General features: G+C 45.4%; 1 protein-coding gene across 3 annotated transcripts in view; it reads left to right on the top strand.

Annotated features, from left to right (window-relative positions):
• The first annotated feature begins 1,977 nt into the window (after positions 1-1,977).
• ryk (receptor like tyrosine kinase) overlaps positions 1,978-17,907 on the top strand; it is a 43,272-nt gene continuing 27,342 nt past the window's right edge. For all 3 annotated transcript variants that reach the window (XM_072438739.1, XM_072438738.1, XM_072438737.1), the window contains exon 1: positions 1,978-2,466. In XM_072438739.1, the coding sequence (XP_072294840.1) occupies positions 2,268-2,466 (199 nt within the window). In that variant the 5' untranslated portion in view covers positions 1,978-2,267. The remainder of the gene's footprint in view (positions 2,467-17,907) is intronic.

The raw sequence follows: 17,907 nt of genomic DNA, 5'->3' as shown, positions 1-17,907 counted from the left end.
TGACGCACGGAATGTCGCGCTTTTGCGTCCGACGTGCGCGTTCTTCTCCTGTCAGCCGCGTCCAGCCGCTATCGATCCACAAACGTGTCGTAGATGATTGGAGAGGCGCGTGTTGAAATGCCGCCGTGAGATCCGTCCTCTCCGGTCCCGGTCCTCTCCAGTCCCGTGCAGTGTCTCAGCAGTGCGGTCCTCCCGTGCAGACCCGTGGTGCAGACGGGGGAGTGTCCTCTCTTGTCCTCCCTGCAGACCCATGGTGCAGACGGGGGAGTGTCCTCTCTTGTCCCCCGTGCAGACCCGTGGTGCAGACAGGGGAATGTCCTCTCTTGTCCTCCCTGCAGACCCATGGTGCAGACGGGGGAGTGTCCTCTCTTGTCCCCCGTGCAGACCCGTGGTGCAGACAGGGGAATGTCCTCTCTTGTCCTCCCGTGCAGACCCATGGTGCAGACGGGGCAGTGTCCTCTCTTGTCCCCCCGTGCAGACCCGTGGTGCAGACGGGGGAGTGTCCTCTCTTGTCCCCCGTGCAGACCCGTGGTGCAGACAGGGGAATGTCCTCTCTTGTCCTCCCGTGCAGACCCATGGTGCAGACGGGGCAGTGTCCTCTCTTGTCCCCCCGTGCAGACCCGTGGTGCAGACGGGGGAGTGTCCTCTCTTGTCCCCCGTGCAGACCCGTGGTGCAGACAGGGGAATGTCCTCTCTTGTCCTCCCGTGCAGACCCATGGTGCAGACGGGGCAGTGTCCTCTCTTGTACTCTCTTGTCCCCCGTGCAGACCCGTGGTGCAGACAGGGGAATGTCCTCTCTTGTCCTCCCGTGCAGACCCATGGTGCAGACGGGGCAGTGTCCTCTCTTGTCCTCCCGTGCAGACCCATGGTGCAGACGGAGGAGTGTCCTCTCCGGTCCTCTCGTGCAGATGGAGGAGTGTCCTCTTGTCCCCCGTGCAGACCCGTGGTGCAGACGGGGGAGTGTCCTCTCTTGTCCCCCCGTGCAGACCCGTGGTGCAGACAGGGGAATGTCCTCTCTTGTCCTCCCGTGCAGACCCATGGTGCAGACGGGGCAGTGTCCTCTCTTGTCCTCCCGTGCAGACCCATGGTGCAGACGGAGGAGTGTCCTCTCCGGTCCTCTCGTGCAGATGGAGGAGTGTCCTCTTGTCCCCCGTGCAGACCCGTGGTGCAGACGGGGGAGTGTCCTCTCTTGTCCCCCCGTGCAGACCCGTGGTGCAGACGGGGGAGTGTCCTCTCTTGTACCCCCGTGCAGACCCACGGTGCAGACGGGGGAGTGTCCTCTCTTGTCCCCCCGCGCAGACCCGTGGTGCAGACGGGGCAGTGTCCTCTCTTGTCCCCCGTTCAGACCCGTGGTGCAGACGGGGGAGTGTCCTCTCTTGTCCTCTCTTGTCCCCCCGTGCAGACCCACGGTGCAGACGGGGGAGTGTCCTCTCTTGTCCCCCCGCGCAGACCCGTGGTGCAGACTGGGGAGTGTCCTCTCTTGTCCCCCCGTTCAGACCCGTGGTGCAGACGGGGAGTGTCCTCTCTTGTCCTCTCTTGTCCCCCCGCGCAGACCCGTGGTGCAGACGGGGGAGTGTCCTCTCTTGTCCTCAGTGTCCTCTCGTGGTGCAGACGGGGGAGTGTCCTCTCTTGTCCTCAGTGTCCTCTCGTGGTGCAGACGGGGGAGTGTCCTCTCTTGTCCTCAGTGTCCTCTCGTGGTGCAGACGGGGGAGTGTCCTCTCTTGTCCTCAGTGTCCTCTCTCGTGGTGCAGACGCGTCATCAGCAGCTCTCCCCGGGCTCATCCATGGACAGCCCCCGCCTCTCTCTCTCCCTCCCAGTGAAAAGTGAGCAGAAGCAGCGGGGACGGCGGACGGGACCGCGGCGGAACAACTCTGGATGTATTAGTGACTTTTTATCCGCCATTGCTGCTTATTACATTCACATTTGAACGTTAACAAACCGTGTCGCGTACATGTGACCGCCTCCCGCTGCTCGGGAAAGTCGCCGGACGCGTTTTTGGTGCGCGTAAAAAGCTCGGAGTGGAACTTAGCAAAGGAAAGTTAGCCTCTCGATGCTAACAAACTTAGCCTGCGTCTGCTAAAGCGAGGGAGCCGCGGCCACAACGGCGCATCGGGGACGAGGACCGGGGACCGAGACCGCGGGTGTTAAACTCAAGTCGTTATGTTGCTTCGAAGGATTAACTTTCGTTACGGATGAGAACAACGCGTTTGGCGCAGGAGGCGGAAGAGCGAGTGCGCGGCAGTGGCGGCGGTGGGGGAACGGTGCCATGTCGGGCTCAGGGTCCCGGGGCTGGCCGCTGTCTTTGCCCCGCAGACTGGGGGGTTTGTGCGTCCTCATGCTGCTGCTGCTGCTGGGAGCCGGGGGTCTGGCGAGTCCGAGCAGTCCTGCAGGGGTCAACAACAACAACAACAACCAGCCCAGGATCAACATTTACATGAGCGTGGAGGAGGTCAAGAAGCTCCTGGGTGAGTAAAGACTACAGTGCTAAATGTGTCACAATAACAGGACAAAAGGGCCTAAAGTGCTTAGGATAGACTTTCATGGATGTCCAATTGTTACTTTGTTTAGTAGGATAATATCTGTGGTATATATTTATCATCATATTATATTGGTCAAGTGGCAGATTCAGGGAAAGAATTGAAAAAAAAAAAAGGTTTAAGATCACAGGAAGTAGAGCAGTTAGGATTCCTCTGTTTATGTCATCAACAAGCGACTTTCCATCTAAAATCCATGTTCTGGCCGCTAAATCATTTGTCAATCGTTTGGAAATGATCTCATATCGATCTCCACAATGGCACAACAACAACATTCAGAACATGTTTATGACCCAATTTGACCTAAAGGTTAATTCAGTTCAATTCAATGTATTTTTAACACCCAAAATTACAACAGCAGCTGCCTCGAAGGGCGACTGAAAAAAACTGATGAAACGATGTTCATCAGAAATTGGCAAATGTCCCAGCAGCCCCTGTCCATCGACCCTTTTTCTTGGATAAAGTACAAAATCTCCGGGCGAACCACCGTGAAGGAGATATCTACTTCCACGACTGACAGACGTGTGGAGCCAGGACCAGTCAGGAGGAAAGAGGGTGGCTCATCCAGACGGATGAAGAGCTGTTGATCTAGAGTAGAGGGTTCCTCCAGGCAGTTGAGGAGCATTCAGATCTACAGGTCAGCATCGGCAGGGTCTGAAACACAAGCATTCTCCAAGAGGAGTGGAAGAAGGAGAAAAAGATGTGAGCAGTAGTGAACACAGCTTTAAGCCTGGTCTTAAAGAAGAAGAGACTGTCGGCTTCTTAAACATGGACCGGAGCTGATTCCATAACACAGGAGCTCTACCTCCTACTGTGCTTTTAGAGACTCTTGGGACCACCAGAAATCTCTGCCTCCTACTGTGCTTTTAGAGACTCTTGGGACCACTAGAAGGCTCTACCTCCTACTGTGCTTTTAGAGACTCTTGGGACCTCCAGAAGGCTCTACCTCCTACTGTGCTTTTAGAGACTCTTGGGACAACTAGAAGGCTCTACCTCCTACTGTGCTTTTAGAGACTCTTGGGACCACCAGAAGGCTCTACCTCCTACTGTGCTTTTAGAGACTCTTGGGACCTCCAGAAGGCTCTACCTCCTACTGTGCTTTTAGAGACTCTTGGGACCACCAGAAGGCCAGCATTTTGAGAGTGAAGAGCTCTGTTTGCATGATATGGTTCTATAGCATCTTTGAGGTGGGAGGGGCCATGTCATTTATGGCTTACTAAGTCAGGAGGAGAATTTCAAATTTGATTCTAAACTCACCAGGGGCCAGTGAAGAGACTCTTCTTCTAGTTCCTGGTGGTAATCTTGCTGCTGTATTTTGAACCAATTGGCAGCTTTTTCTGTTGAAACCTTTTAATTTAGTATCATTCCAAGTTGTATCACATCTAAACATGGTGTAGCCTACTTCAAACTGACCCCAGGGGGACCATCAGGTGTCTATATGTAGGAAAGAGACTTATTTAGAGGAACTTTATTACATAACTAAAATATGATATGGACCAGTTTCTGTCTAAACATTGTCCCCAGAAAAAGCATTTCAGAGGACAACATGCTGGTGAACTCCAGAGGCTTTTGAGGCCAGCACTTTGGTCACATCACAGGCCGATGTGCCACCAGCAGTGACGAGGAGGAAGTGACCCAAGCAGGCGTTTAACCAGCTAAAAGCACTTTCTTAAAGGCTGCAATCAGAACGTCTCTCAAGCTGTCTGGAATCCATAATGGGCCCAGAACCAACTGCTTATTTTAGCTGCCACTTATTACTTAGTGTTTTTATGAGAATCTTGACTGTTTTGGCCCATATTTGGCATGTTTTCCTTTCTTTTTTATTAGGGGTCACAAACAGGTCACCTATTATATTTATACCGGATACTTTCTGTTGCTGCGACCCACATGATTGTTGTGCCTTGGGTTGGTAACGAGCGTGAAGAAATATGTTGCTCAGAGAGGACATATACTCCTGGAAGAAGTTGAACTATTTAGCGTTTTTCTAAACGCCCCTGAAAACCCCTCTTAAGGCCTGTTTGGACGGGATTGATTTCACCTCAGATCCTCGGGTACTTTTGATCATTACAAATGTCATCTATGTTTCTAGTCCTGTGCAAATCGTCTTTTTACATTCCTCTGAATTGTTATTACTGTATTTATACATATATTTCTATGCTGAAGGCTCCTTGGAAAAAATCCTGTGTGGGACATTTTTCTTCTTCAAAATAGCGTTTTGAATGAATTGGTCAGGTTTATATTGGTGACATACATTGCTGGATAGGGCCAGTGCCCTGGCTCTGATGTAGTCGTCTTATTTATTGATTTCCCTTTGCTCAGATGTTCATAACTCTTCCAAACTGTACACTGGTGACTCGGGCTGCTAGATTTATTGCAATCAAATTGAAAACTGTATTTGGCTGTGTGTGTCTTTTCTCAAATCTCATCTCGATACATTCCCCATCCTTTGTGTGGTCCTCTGCAGTCTCTTAGAGGGTGTGGTGGGGCTATAGGACATAATGACATTAAATGCAGAGGAAGCCAGAGCTGCACTTTCCCATTGACTAATGAGGGCCACAAATAAAAAGCTTGTGATCAGCGTTTTGGAGCAGGTCTGACATCAGTATTCACCTCACAGCCCACACTCGCTCCACCTCTGCTGCTGCTGCTGCTGCTGCTGCTGCTGCTGCTGCTGCTGGGCCAGACGCTGGACTCAAATACAAAATAAGAGAAGTATGACAGGGAGTGGAAGATTGTTGACAGAATACTTTTAACCTTATTATAATTATGCTAAAAGCAAGTGTAATAAAAGTAATTTGCAAGATGGCTTGAGACCAGATGGACTTTTTTATATTATATATATATATATATATATATATATATATATATATATATATATATATATATGCACGCATTCATTCATGAATCACAAATGGATTATTCAACATGGACTTCACGTGAGTGACCAAAACACACTGGATTATATTGTGTTTCGCATCAGATGGAAAGCTTACAATCTTTTACCTGCACAAGCTCATTTAAGCTGCTAATGTTAACGTAATGCCCCGGAGCGCCCCCCCAAAGGACGGCTCCCAAAGGACGCCACCAGGGAGCGCTCTGAATATTAGAGCAATTAAAAGACCTGCTATTAAATAAATTCAAGAAAGATAGCTTTATGCATGAGACCCTAACCCGCATGAGACCCTAGCCCGCATGAGACCCTAGCCCGCATGAGAAAGGTTACATAGTGCAGTTATAATGGTCTACTTATATTTAAATCAGGTTTGGAGGAAACATATATGTGACTAAATGCATCGGATCATCAAGGATATATTAAGATTTGTGGTGCATTTTATTTGATATATAACTTTGTTTTATTGTAGTAATGCAGCAGGTGAAATAATGATTCAGGTGAAATCTTAGACTGTCCTGCTGCAGCTGGCACTGAGCTGGACAGTGAAAGGTCCATGTTAAACTGACCTGGCCTTAATGAGCAGGTTACAAACATCTGAGCCTCTTTTATCCCCCTCATCCCTGCTATTTCAGAATGTCACCATTTCCCACTGTCTGCAATTTTAGTCTAACCTGGCGACATGACTGCTGGTTCAATTCCTGGAGGCCTTTTGTGGGAGTTTAGCCACAGCTTTTCCTCATGGACCACACTGTATACGTCTGATCAACACAATAAGCAGGTTGCATGAAAAGACACCATATATTTGTTTACACCAGAGGACAATGTTTTACAAAAATGGCTAAAGCAATTTCTGGTTCATTACACGTGAGAGTGCATTGAAAAACATCCTGAAATAGTAATATTCAAGTTTCCATATCGGGCTTGTACTAATTCAGCTCTGTCCTTGTTGCATTTCCACGTAAACATGTCTGAGATCTTCAAACAGACACTCCTTTTAGAATTCCCCCTTTTCCCCCCGAGCAGGAGACGTGGAGAGCGGCGTCACGGTCGAGTTGCGACTTCACTTTTACGTTCACTCGCTGGTCGTTGATGAAACGCAGGCTGTAGCTGTGATTGTTTCTGCACATGACTAATGTATTCAGGGCCGCGCCGACTTGTCCATCTCACAAACCTCTCCACATTCCCACGTGCATTCCTGCCTCGACTCCTATATCCGCTCAATTGTGTTCGAGACGCTCGAAATTAGATTAGCGAGGCTATCACGAAGCAGTACGTGGTGCTTGTGATCGAGATATGTGGAAAATGCATATGTTCCTGGGATTGTTTGGGTTTAATAATACTTTTCCATGTACGATTTTCCCATTGATGGAAAGTCAAATTCAAGAGAAGTGTTCTGGCACTTTTCCCTTTCATTCTTCACATTTGAGTTAGTTGTATTTTAGCATTGATTGACAGCTACTTTGTTTTTCTGCAGAAGCCAAGCTGGAAAAGAGGGGCACCACTAAATGTCTAGGAATTATACTTTTTCTTCATTAAGTCTATCGGCAATTCACAAAAAAGACGTTTAGTAATTCAACGTTTGTGGTGCTGTGAGACGCGGCTAAAGCTAGAGAACACTTGCCTGACCAGCCAGACCCTTCTACGTTCTGTTCAAATGCAGAAGGGTCTGGAATCAGACCACGAAGGGCGTCAAAAAGCTCTCCTGACTTGGGACGGTCCGACCACAGCCGCCGGTTTGTAGCACGTGGCTCTTGAGTTTGTTTGACTGTCTAAATCGCCGCTGTTTCTCTGACCCGCCTCTCACTTTGGAATTGACCATTCAAAAGTATTGAATAAACAAGAGACAAATTCCATGTTATCCTCAGTTTCTTCTGCATTTATATCACTTCTCTCTGCACTGGAAATATAATCTTTTGAGTCTTGGCGCATCAATAAACGAGAAATGGCCAATGCTAACGTGTGCTAGCTTTGTTCGTCGGCTCAACATATAAAGCTATCACTGTTAATACACCAGTTTATCACAGGATCAAGTCAGCTTTTGGTGAAAGTTTCATTTTTTATTTATATGTGGGGATTTTTGCTTGAGTCTGCGTTCTCTTGTCCAATCATCTCGCGCTCATAGTAGATGTTTGGTGTCGATATTCCTACTTTAGACCTTGTTCACTGCTGATTTTGTCTTATATTTTTAAGTCTGTTTATTATTAGTGTTCACCCCAAACAAACAGAGGGAATCATGGGAGCGCAGCATCAGATGACATTATAGACGGTAAAGTATTTGAAATGGGATCTATACAGTGTTTCGCTGCCGAGATGCTTGGACTATGATGTAATGCTGAGACACAGTTGGGCCACTAAACTTGGAAACCTGATACACAACAGCCCTCTTTACACATTTAACACATTTATTTTCAGAGATGCACTTTGCTAACTCCAAACTAGCAGTAATATTTGCCTTTCCGAGCTCCACGTTTAAATATATTCAAAGGTGTGACAACATTTCAATGACCTCACTGAAAAATCTACCACTACAAACATTATAAACATTTTAAAGTCATATTTGTGGAGTAAACACGCGCCGGCGCCTCTCAGAGCACTAAATAACCATCAATGCAGAGCCTGATGCGATGCCCTCAGGCCTCTGGGATGAAGGATATTTTGTGATGCCGCTGATGCTTTGAAGTGAATGAAAGAAAACTACAAAGATTGTGACTTTATAAGACCTGCTACCCCGTGGACCCGGTCTGGAGAGACGGGAGATGGCGGAGGAGAGTGGATCGGGGATGGAAGACGTTCTGGACGGCGTGGAGGAGCAGCCTTTTCTGCCTGCACGTGCCCGGAAACGTAAAAAGTCCCTTAGCTCGTCCGAGGGTTCTGGGAATGAGCAGCAGGATGAGGCTGAAGCTATTGATGTCCGGGGTGAGAGCAGAGACTGTAAGGTGATCATAAAGCTTGCGCAGGATAGTGCATCCTTTAAGGAGTGGAATTCAGTGGCATTGTCAAAGAGCCTAACTGTAGCTGTGGGAGTGATCAAGAGTGCGAGTGTCCTTAGAGATGGCTCGCTGCTGGTCGTGTGCAAGGACGCGGCTCAGCAACGGAAGGCGATTGGAACTAAACGTCTGGGTGGAAAGGACATTCTTGTGTCTAATGCTGAAAGAAACACGGTCAGAGGAGTTATCGTAGGTGTCCCTACGGCGACGTCTGTGGATGAAGTTAAGGAGAATTTGACGGGAGTTACGGTGGTGGACGTTAGGCGTTTGAAGGTGACCCGGTTTGGGGTAAGATGTGACAGCTTGTCGGTAATGGTAACACTTGAAGGGAGGTGCCTGCCTAGTAAGGTGTTCATTGGGTACATGTGCTATAGCGTCAGGCCATATGTTCCGCCGCCCCTGCGTTGCTTTAAGTGCCAGCGCTTTGGGCATATTGCAGCGGTCTGTAGAGGGAGGCAAAGGTGTGGTAAATGTGCAGGAGATCACGAGTATGGGAAGTGTGACGTGGGTGCAACACTGAAGTGCTGTAACTGTGGGGAAGAACATAGCTCTGCCTACGGGGATGCAGGTTTAGCAAAAGAGCTGCTGAGGTGCAGAAAATAAAGGTCTCTCAAGGTATATCCTATGCAGATGCAGTCAAGAAAGTTTCAAGTAACGAGTTTAGAGTAAATACAGAGAGAGGAGCCAGCGCTGCTCCCAGCCAGGGCGAAATGAGAAAGGCCAGCGTGGCTCCCAAGAAGTGTGAAGGTTTCAAGAGTGGAGGTCCCAAGTGTGCAGGTTCCAGAATTAATGAGAATACCCTGGTTGTGGATAGAGAGGATTTTGTACTCTTTATGGTGGATGTTGTAAACTGTGCTGCTCAGACTCAAAGCAGAACTGAAAGGATCAGGATCATTGCTAAAGCTGCAGGGAGATTCCTTGGAACAAAGGAGCTCGATTGGGCAGATATAGAAAACAGGCTAAAGGCGCTAAATGGGAGTCGGAGTGATGGGGGTCTGCTTGTGGGGAGTCAGAGTGATCAGAGTGACGAGATGGGGGTGGGGGTGGTCTCCTGTCCTCGTCCAGTCTCGTAGACGCACGGCTACCAAGCGGCGACATCAGTGGACATATTAAAGCCTATAGAATGAAGCCTAAAGAATAAAGCTGTACGGTGGAAGCACCGAACGTCAAAGAAGGAGAGGAAGATGAAGAAGAGTCTCCCTGGAATAAAGCCGGTTGGTCTCTGAAACAACAACAACTATTCTAGTCACAAAGACATATCATGACCTCATGGGCTTTGTAACACCAAAGCAATGGAAGGAGTACTTTTACGGACTACGACAGAGTCTGAGGACTACGAAAAGTCTGAGGAATAAAGTCTGGCGCAAATGCAACACTTGGATGCCAACCGCCATAAAACAACAACAACAACAACAACTACGACAAAGTCTGAGGAATAAAGTCTGGCGGTAATGCAACACTTGGATGCCAACCGCCATAAAACAACAACAACAACAACAACAACTACGACAAAGTCTGAGGAATAAAGTCTGGCGGTAATGCAACACTTGGATGCCAACCGCCATAAAACAACAACAACAACAACAACAACTACGACAAAGTCTGAGGAATAAAGTCTGGCGGTAATGCAACACTTGGATGCCAACCGCCATAAAACAACAACAACTATTTTTCTCCCCCGGTGTCGTGGTTCAAAGCACTTTTTCCTCACCGCAGCAACATCGTGGCAACGTAGGGCTGCAACGAACCATTATTTTAGCAGTCGAGATGTGAAAAAGTAATTTGTATTGTAAAATGGAATGTATTTCAACCAAATAAACTGAAATATGATAAGATATTCCTTTATTGTCCACACATTTCGGTGTTAAAACGTAGTAGATACAGAGGACAGACAAAAAATACACTCTTAATAGAAGAACTCTTATAAACAAAACCAAAAAACTCAAACAAAACTCCTCTCATATCTTAAAAGGGAAAAAAAATAAAAAAGACAAAAATAAAATAATAATAAAAAGGTAAATAATAAAATAAAGTAAAAATAGCTGGGATAAGATTAAATAATACTAATGGTAAGTAAACACTCTTCTTTCCATCAGTTTTATGCACATGAATATGGCCTTATTGCTTGTGAGTACGACAGTAATTGCACATGAATATGACGGTATTGCACATGATTAAGTCAGTCAAGTATTGCACGTGTTCATGATGAAGACTTCTAGGCAGAGAATATGACTGAAGTTTGTTTCTTTTGAATGACAATTTGATTTAGGTAATAAATATAATAATGTCCCTTTGTTAGATTATACAATGTCCAGATTATTATTTATAGATGACTAGTCACGGTTATTCGGTACAGTACCAGTGGTTCCTTTTCCCCCTGTGCTCATTAAAAACGTCTGGACAAAGGACCAAACCAGGTGTGACAGAAGGACGAAGGCCCCTGTGAAAATCTGTCCATTTGAACCACAGTAAAACCAGGACTCGGCTCCAGGACTGAACCCTTCATCTGCAGCAGGTTTAGGCTCAGATCCTATTTTCAGGCCTCGACCATGTGGGAGTCTGTGACAGGAAGTGGACACAGGATATTAGCCCCTGGAGAGGGTCTGTCTGACCTCTGACTTAGTGAAGATCATTATCACAGATGCAATGGTGTTAGTACTTTTATTTATGCCACTACTTGGTTTCTTTCTCTGTGTGTGTGATGAAAATCCCTTAAAGTCATTATGGGTACATCTCAAAAGTGGAACATAAATCTACATTTATGGCTCAACCCACCAGAGTTATGGGCTCCACACTGGGATGTTATTTCCTGCATGATAAGTCGAGCGTGGTACTTTCAGAATGACCAGCGTGTTCATTTTTCACTTCAATGTTTTTAATATTGGTGGACATGGTCTATCTTTAAAAATAATAATAATATAAAGTTATGGTAAATAATGGTTTATAAACATATCAATATATCATCATATTTAAAGCTGTGTTATTGTGCTGTAAATTTTTCTACAAGTTTAATTTAGCCAATCCAATGTAATATACTATTATTGACATTTAATCATCTTAATTTGCACATATATTTTTAACATACAGGCCCACTCTTACTTTAGTATCCCCTTTGTCATCTCCACTTTCTTGAATGAATTAAAAGCTTGTGAATGAAGTCCACTCACTACTTTTGGAGGTCCGTTTCCTGGAAGAACGCCTCACTCTCATCCTCTTGCTCTGTTATTAGTCTGTCCACAGCTGATTCAGCAGAAGAGGGCACAGTTCACAAACTTCACACCTCGGACACTGTCACTGCCATCATCCACCACACAATTACACACTACTTTGCGTCAGACCTCGTACTCCCGCCTCTCCCCTCACTCTAGTCTAGAACGAGGAGCTTCCTGTGGCCTCACTCATGGTTTTAACAACGTGGTTTGTCTGTTGCGACTGTTTGGTTGTGTTTTATGCTGAAAGTAGATAAATATGCTAGGGCTGGATGATATATCGGTTCCAGTATCGTTATCGCCTGATTATTTGGCACAATTATGATTACCCTGACCGTTTGCATTTCTGGGTTGGGGAGCAGGGTCCAAGATATGGGTGATATTTTATTACTATAATAATATGGGTGGCTTGTTTTCCTTGATCCTTTGGTAACAGCAGACGGTGGAACTAAAAGTATGGATTTTTCTTACCCATTGCGTCAATAGTTGTTCCAGAATTGCTGTTTCTTTTGTTTTTTTGTTTGCAAATGAATCCGAACTTGACACTGTCTGGGATATTTTTAGCCAGCATCTCGTCTCCTACAGTGGCGCTTGTTGAGCCCGTTGCCTCCTGCTCCTCTCGTGGTCTAAAACACTCTGGACTCCTCCTTCCTGTGTCTCTGGGGCGGCGTTTATCAGCGGCCCGCTCAGGAGTGCACCCTTTTTGGAGCCGAGGTAACCACTCCGGACACAACGGGACTTTTGTGCGTCTCTGTCCCGGGACGTGCCTCCTGGCCAGTGCCACCTTTTGTTCCCCTCACTCTGCAACACAATCCCGCCATCGACCAGACGCCACAGACGCCACAGAGTATTTCAGCGTCAGAGGGGCCTGATTCTGGGCTGATAAGTGACGGCAAATGATTAAAATTGGCGTGGGAAGGAACGACTTGTGAAGCGGTCAAGTGGACGGAAGGGAAAATGGACAATTAGTGATATGGACATTTTACACCGATACTGATACCGATGTTATGGTAAAAGCTTGATATTAGGCCCATATTTCCCATGCATCGTCTGTCATTTTGAACAAAGAAATATTACTGTTACTAATTCCTTTTTTTTTTCCTCTAAAATTAGGATCAAATCTATGTTAAAACGTCCCCCTTAGAACACATTATAAACTTAATTTGGGAAAAGGAAAATGTTAGATGTTTAGATTACATAATTGGTTATATTATGTTTATGATGTTTATTAGAGTAAAATCAGCCTGCGCACACTTCCATCATGTCCATTCAATTTCCTGTTTTATTTAGATTATTTCTCAGACTAAATTGTGTCTTTGGAACTCTCCAATCGCGTGTCATCATCGTGTTGCTCCGCCTCCTCCTGTAACAGCAGCAGCAGCGACGCTCTTCTCCTCAGACACTCTCTTCTTCTTTAAGCCACTCGCTGAAGTTACAACGTGTCTAAACTCATTTATGAATAAAACATTGCATTTATTGCGGGGCACATGTGAATTGGTCATGCGTTTATTTATTAGTTCAGTCTAAAACGTTTCTAGAGCTTTTAAAAGTCTGTAGCGTTGCCATTTCTGCTTCTTTGGACTCAGACCAGGTTCAAGTTTGCAGCCTGTTCTTAGAATACATCCTCTGTCCTGGAGCTGTTGTTTTCTTCCTGTTTCTGAGGAGACTGCAGGGTTAACTCTTTCATTACCAGAGCGTAATAACAGCTGACTGATATCTGCCCATTCTAAAACATTTGTCTCCTTATAACATGTCCAGCTTTACAATCGGCCATATCTGAAAGACGGCGTTTAACTGCCCATTATGTTCCTCAATATATTTGAATTCCTGATACAGTGTCTTTGGCTTTACTAAATGTTTCTTGTGACTGTCCCAGGTCTGCTGACGGTGAATGTCAGACGCCTCTTACCTAAACACAGTCTCGTGTGTGAGCGTCGAGATGGAGGAGCTCTTCTGCTCCGGCTAGTGCAGGACAAATGACTTTATACTCTGTCTTACACTTCTCGTGCCTTTAAACATTTCATAGTCTCCGCTCCTTCTAGTTAATGACTCGTTAAATACCCAGGGAAATGGAAATCTCAAACAGGAAATGATTCCACCAGCATTATCAGGCTGGCACTGCGTTTCTTTGCTGCTTTGTCGTTTCTCCTTCTGTCGCATGTGGCTTATACTGGACCTTTATCAGCCAGCACTTAGGGAAGTGGAATCTTGTTTATGGTCTGTAGCTGCTGCTGGAGGGGAATGGAGGAGAGTGAGTCAGAGCATGAGCGTGAGTCTAAGCGAGGTCTAAGCGAGGTCTAAGCCAGGTCTAAGCCAGGTCTAAGCCAGGTCTAAGCCAGGTCTAAGCCAGGTCTAAGCCAGGTCTAAGCCAGGTCTAAGCCAGGTCTAAGCCAGGTCTAAGCCAGGTCTAAGCCAGGTCTAAGCCAGGTCTAAGACAGGTCTAAGACAGGTCTAAGACAGGTCTAAGACAGGTCGAAGACAGGTCGAAGACAGGTCGAAGACAGGTCGAAGACAGGTCGAAGACAGGTCGAAGACAGGTCGAAGACAGGTCGAAGACAGGTCGAAGACAGGTCGAAGACAGGTCGAAGACAGGTCGAAGACAGGTCGAAGACAGGTCGAAGACAGGTCGAAGACAGGTCTAAGACAGGTCTAAGACAGGTCTAAGACAGGTCTAAGACAGGTCTAAGACAGGTCTAAGACAGGTCTAAGACAGGTCTAAGACAGGTCTAAGACAGGTCTAAGACAGGTCTAAGACAGGTCGAAGACAGGTCGAAGACAGGTCGAAGACAGGTCGAAGACAGGTCGAAGACAGGTCGAAGACAGGTCGAAGACAGGTCGAAGACAGGTCGAAGACAGGTCGAAGACAGGTCGAAGACAGGTCGAAGACAGGTCGAAGACAGGTCGAAGACAGGTCGAAGACAGGTCGAAGACAGGTCGAAGACAGGTCGACGAAGCTTGCTGAACTCATCTGGGAGAAGTTTCTCTTTCCCAGATGGACAGAGACATGTCGACATGTCTCTGGATGGACAGAGACATGTCTCTGGATGGACAGAGACATGTCGACATGTCTCTGGATGGACAGAGACATGTCTCTGGATGGACAGAGACATGTCTCTGGAGAAGTTGTTTTACTACGACGCTCGTCAACCTCTGGATTTTCTAAATAAATCCTGCGTGTTCCAAGAGCGGGGGGGGGAGTCTGCGCCAGTTGACCAATTAGAGAGTTGGAGATGTGGAAAGCTGCTTTCTTCAAACATGATAAACTGTCAATTAGAGATAATAAATATGCCAATCCAAGCCAAAAGAAACACGGGCCCTGCTCATGTGGAGAAGAGACTGTGGCCAAGCAGTTACACCACATGTTAATATCATTCATCAATAAAACGGACCAAAGCACAAATGTGCGCAGTAATATTTTAGTGTTTATTTCTGTTCATACTTTAATTGTGTATTCAATCATTGAATTTATGTAACTAAACCAGATCAAACCAGGTCTATCTTTTAAAGACATATTATGTAAAATTGGCAGTTATTTTCTAAATGTTGTTATGGTTATTGTTAGAGCTGGATTATCGATTCGTACGTCCAAAGATCGATTTTTTTTATTTATTTTTTAGTTAAAATTCTTTTCTACATTTCCCTCAGTGAACTTCAATCTACCTTCAAGAAAGATAATTCAGGACTCCTGGATTATCTTTCTTGAAGGTAGATTGACCCTTAACCTTTTCATCAGTCTTCCAGCCATCAGTAACTACCAATACTTGTAAGATTTGCTGTTTAATATTGATATAATACTAGTTTTAATATGTTGCTTCTCTACACAGTCATGAAGTGAAGGAAACGGTTCAAATTTTACGTACGTAAAAATTGGAATCTATTCTTGAAATTTGAATCGAAACCCAGCTCTAGTTATTGTATTGTATTTTCTAAATAGATATATTTGTTATCAAAGAAATATACTAGCTACAAACAATTTTCGATTCTAAAATAAGAATCAAATGCATTTTAAAATCTGCAGAAGCAGTTAAAACATGTAATCCCCTTCTTAGTTTGATATGGCAGATGTAGCACTAGGTTTAGATCTAGTTCAGTGATTGGCTACAATATGATTATTCTTTATTAGTCAAATCAACCTTCCCACTTTTCCAGTCTGTGATTGTCCTGTTATATTTAGATGAGATATTGTGTATATGTGTATATACATCTCTGTCTCTGTCGCGCCTCAGTGTCTGATCCCACACTCACTCTGTTCTCTTTCTTTAAACCTCTCAAACTAAAGAAGAACAAAAAACATTGCTTATTTTTAAGGAAGTGTCTGCAGAGCCGCGGCGCGGGGCCAAAACTGCCATGTTATTTTTATGCCGGCCGCGCGCCGCGGCTCCTGAAACTGCGCCGCTATTTGACCGCGTTTTAGCGCCGTTTTAGACCACGCCGGGTTAGGGTTAGGGTTAAGGTTAAGGTTAGGGTTAAGGTTAGGGTTAAGGTTAGGATTAAGGTTAAGGTTAGGGTAAAGGTTAGGGTTAGGGTTAAGGTTAGGGTTAGGGTTAAGGTTAGGGTTAAGGTTAGCCATGAGGCTATAACGGGTCCCTGAAACGCCGCGGCTCTCCAGCCACGGCCTATGTTTAATGATACGCTTTTAAAAGTCTGTATTTGTCATTCCTGGGTTTTTTGACACAGAATAAAGACTGGATTAAAGTTTCCTGTCTTTTCTGTTAGAATATAGCAGCCTCTGTTCACGGAGCTGCTGTTTCTTCTGATTCTGAAGAGACGGCAGAGTTAACACTTTACCTCGACGTAACATCACAAACTGACATCGCTGCTTTTGGACTGAAACCGTCATTACTCAATGACAATATCGGCCTATACCGATACTGGGCCAATATATTGTGCACCCCTACTTTTAACCATGTTCTAACATCGTTTCCTCATCAAAAATATCTGAAGTAGCATTTAGCTTCATTCACACTCGTTTGATGAATCCTGACGTTTTCTCCCCTCCGAACAAAAACACTGTTCTGAATCTCAGTGTGACACGGCACTGAGGATCACCACCAGACATTCTCCCCTCTAATCACAATCAGAACAACTGCATGACCCGGAAGTGAGAGGCCAGCTTGTAAAGTGTTTAAATGTTTTAAACTTTAAACCGTTTGTAATTCCCTCAGAGCGGCTGGCAGAGATTCTAAATTTTTTGCCAAACTGAAGGTACCAAGAGCATGTTTAAAGACTAATACTAATAGAAATCATGCTTAATATTTGTCCTTTAAGACGCCTGCAAAGTAATGCTTGAAACATCAGTGCATTATAAAGAAACTGGATTTGGCAGAGCTCGAAAGTTAGATTAGAACTTTAAATGTGTTTTAACATAGCTCTTTTATCATAAGAGAGTTGGGACTATTCTCTTACAATAGGGCTAAATGATACTAGAAAAATATGTGTTACGTTTTGTATTACGATAACAATATATACAGTTCAGCAGGCTCTGTGTGGCCAGAGGCTGATGGACCTAAACCCTCCAGAAGAAACCAGGAGATCTCATGTGAATGTGATGTTAAAGCTGTCAGTGGGACTCGGTCTGAACGCTCTTAATAGAGACTAACACTGCAGTGGATTCAATCATTCATTTTCTCTGCGTCACCTGTGGCTCGTGGTGCAAGGATTATGCAGTAAACATCATATAAAGGGGCAATAAATCATTTCATACAATTGTCATGCAGCTGTGTATTTTTCATTTAAAATACAAATGAGGTGATGTGATGATGCAGTTTTCCCCTCATCTTCGTCCCGTGACTCTTCCTGATATCGAGCTGGCAGCGGCTTGGACTGTTTTTAATTGAATATGTGAGAGAGGTGTATGGGACGGCCCGGGGGCACAGAGGGGTGCATAGTACAAGGGGTGGGACGGGGGCCTGGGCACATTCCTCCACAGTCTTTAAACTAGATCCTCTCAGACTGATAGACGGACCCACTCTGCCACCGAGATGCTTTCAATCTCTGCAAACACTGCCCCGGGCCGCGGCCGGGGATTTCAGCAATACACTCGGATTACAGCGTGAATTTTAATGAAACCAACTCACATTCTGGTTTCCGATAGAGACTGGAGTGCAGACGTGGACGGGACAAGGCAAAGGTTGTACTCGGATATGTGGATTGTAGTTAAAAACAACAGAATGCCACAGTTGGGCAAGTAATTGAATGGTTATATTATGTTACAACTCCACAAACGTTACTGCATTAATAACTAATTACGATACATGATAAAGTAACTATTAAATTACAAACA

This window comes from Eucyclogobius newberryi, unplaced genomic scaffold, assembly GCF_026437365.1.
Source record: "Eucyclogobius newberryi isolate DKJ021-1_F unplaced genomic scaffold, fEucNew1.0.hap1 SCAF_9, whole genome shotgun sequence".
In the NCBI taxonomy this organism is placed as follows: domain Eukaryota; kingdom Metazoa; phylum Chordata; class Actinopteri; order Gobiiformes; family Gobiidae; genus Eucyclogobius; species Eucyclogobius newberryi.
This window is presented reverse-complemented; position numbering and strand designations above follow the sequence as displayed.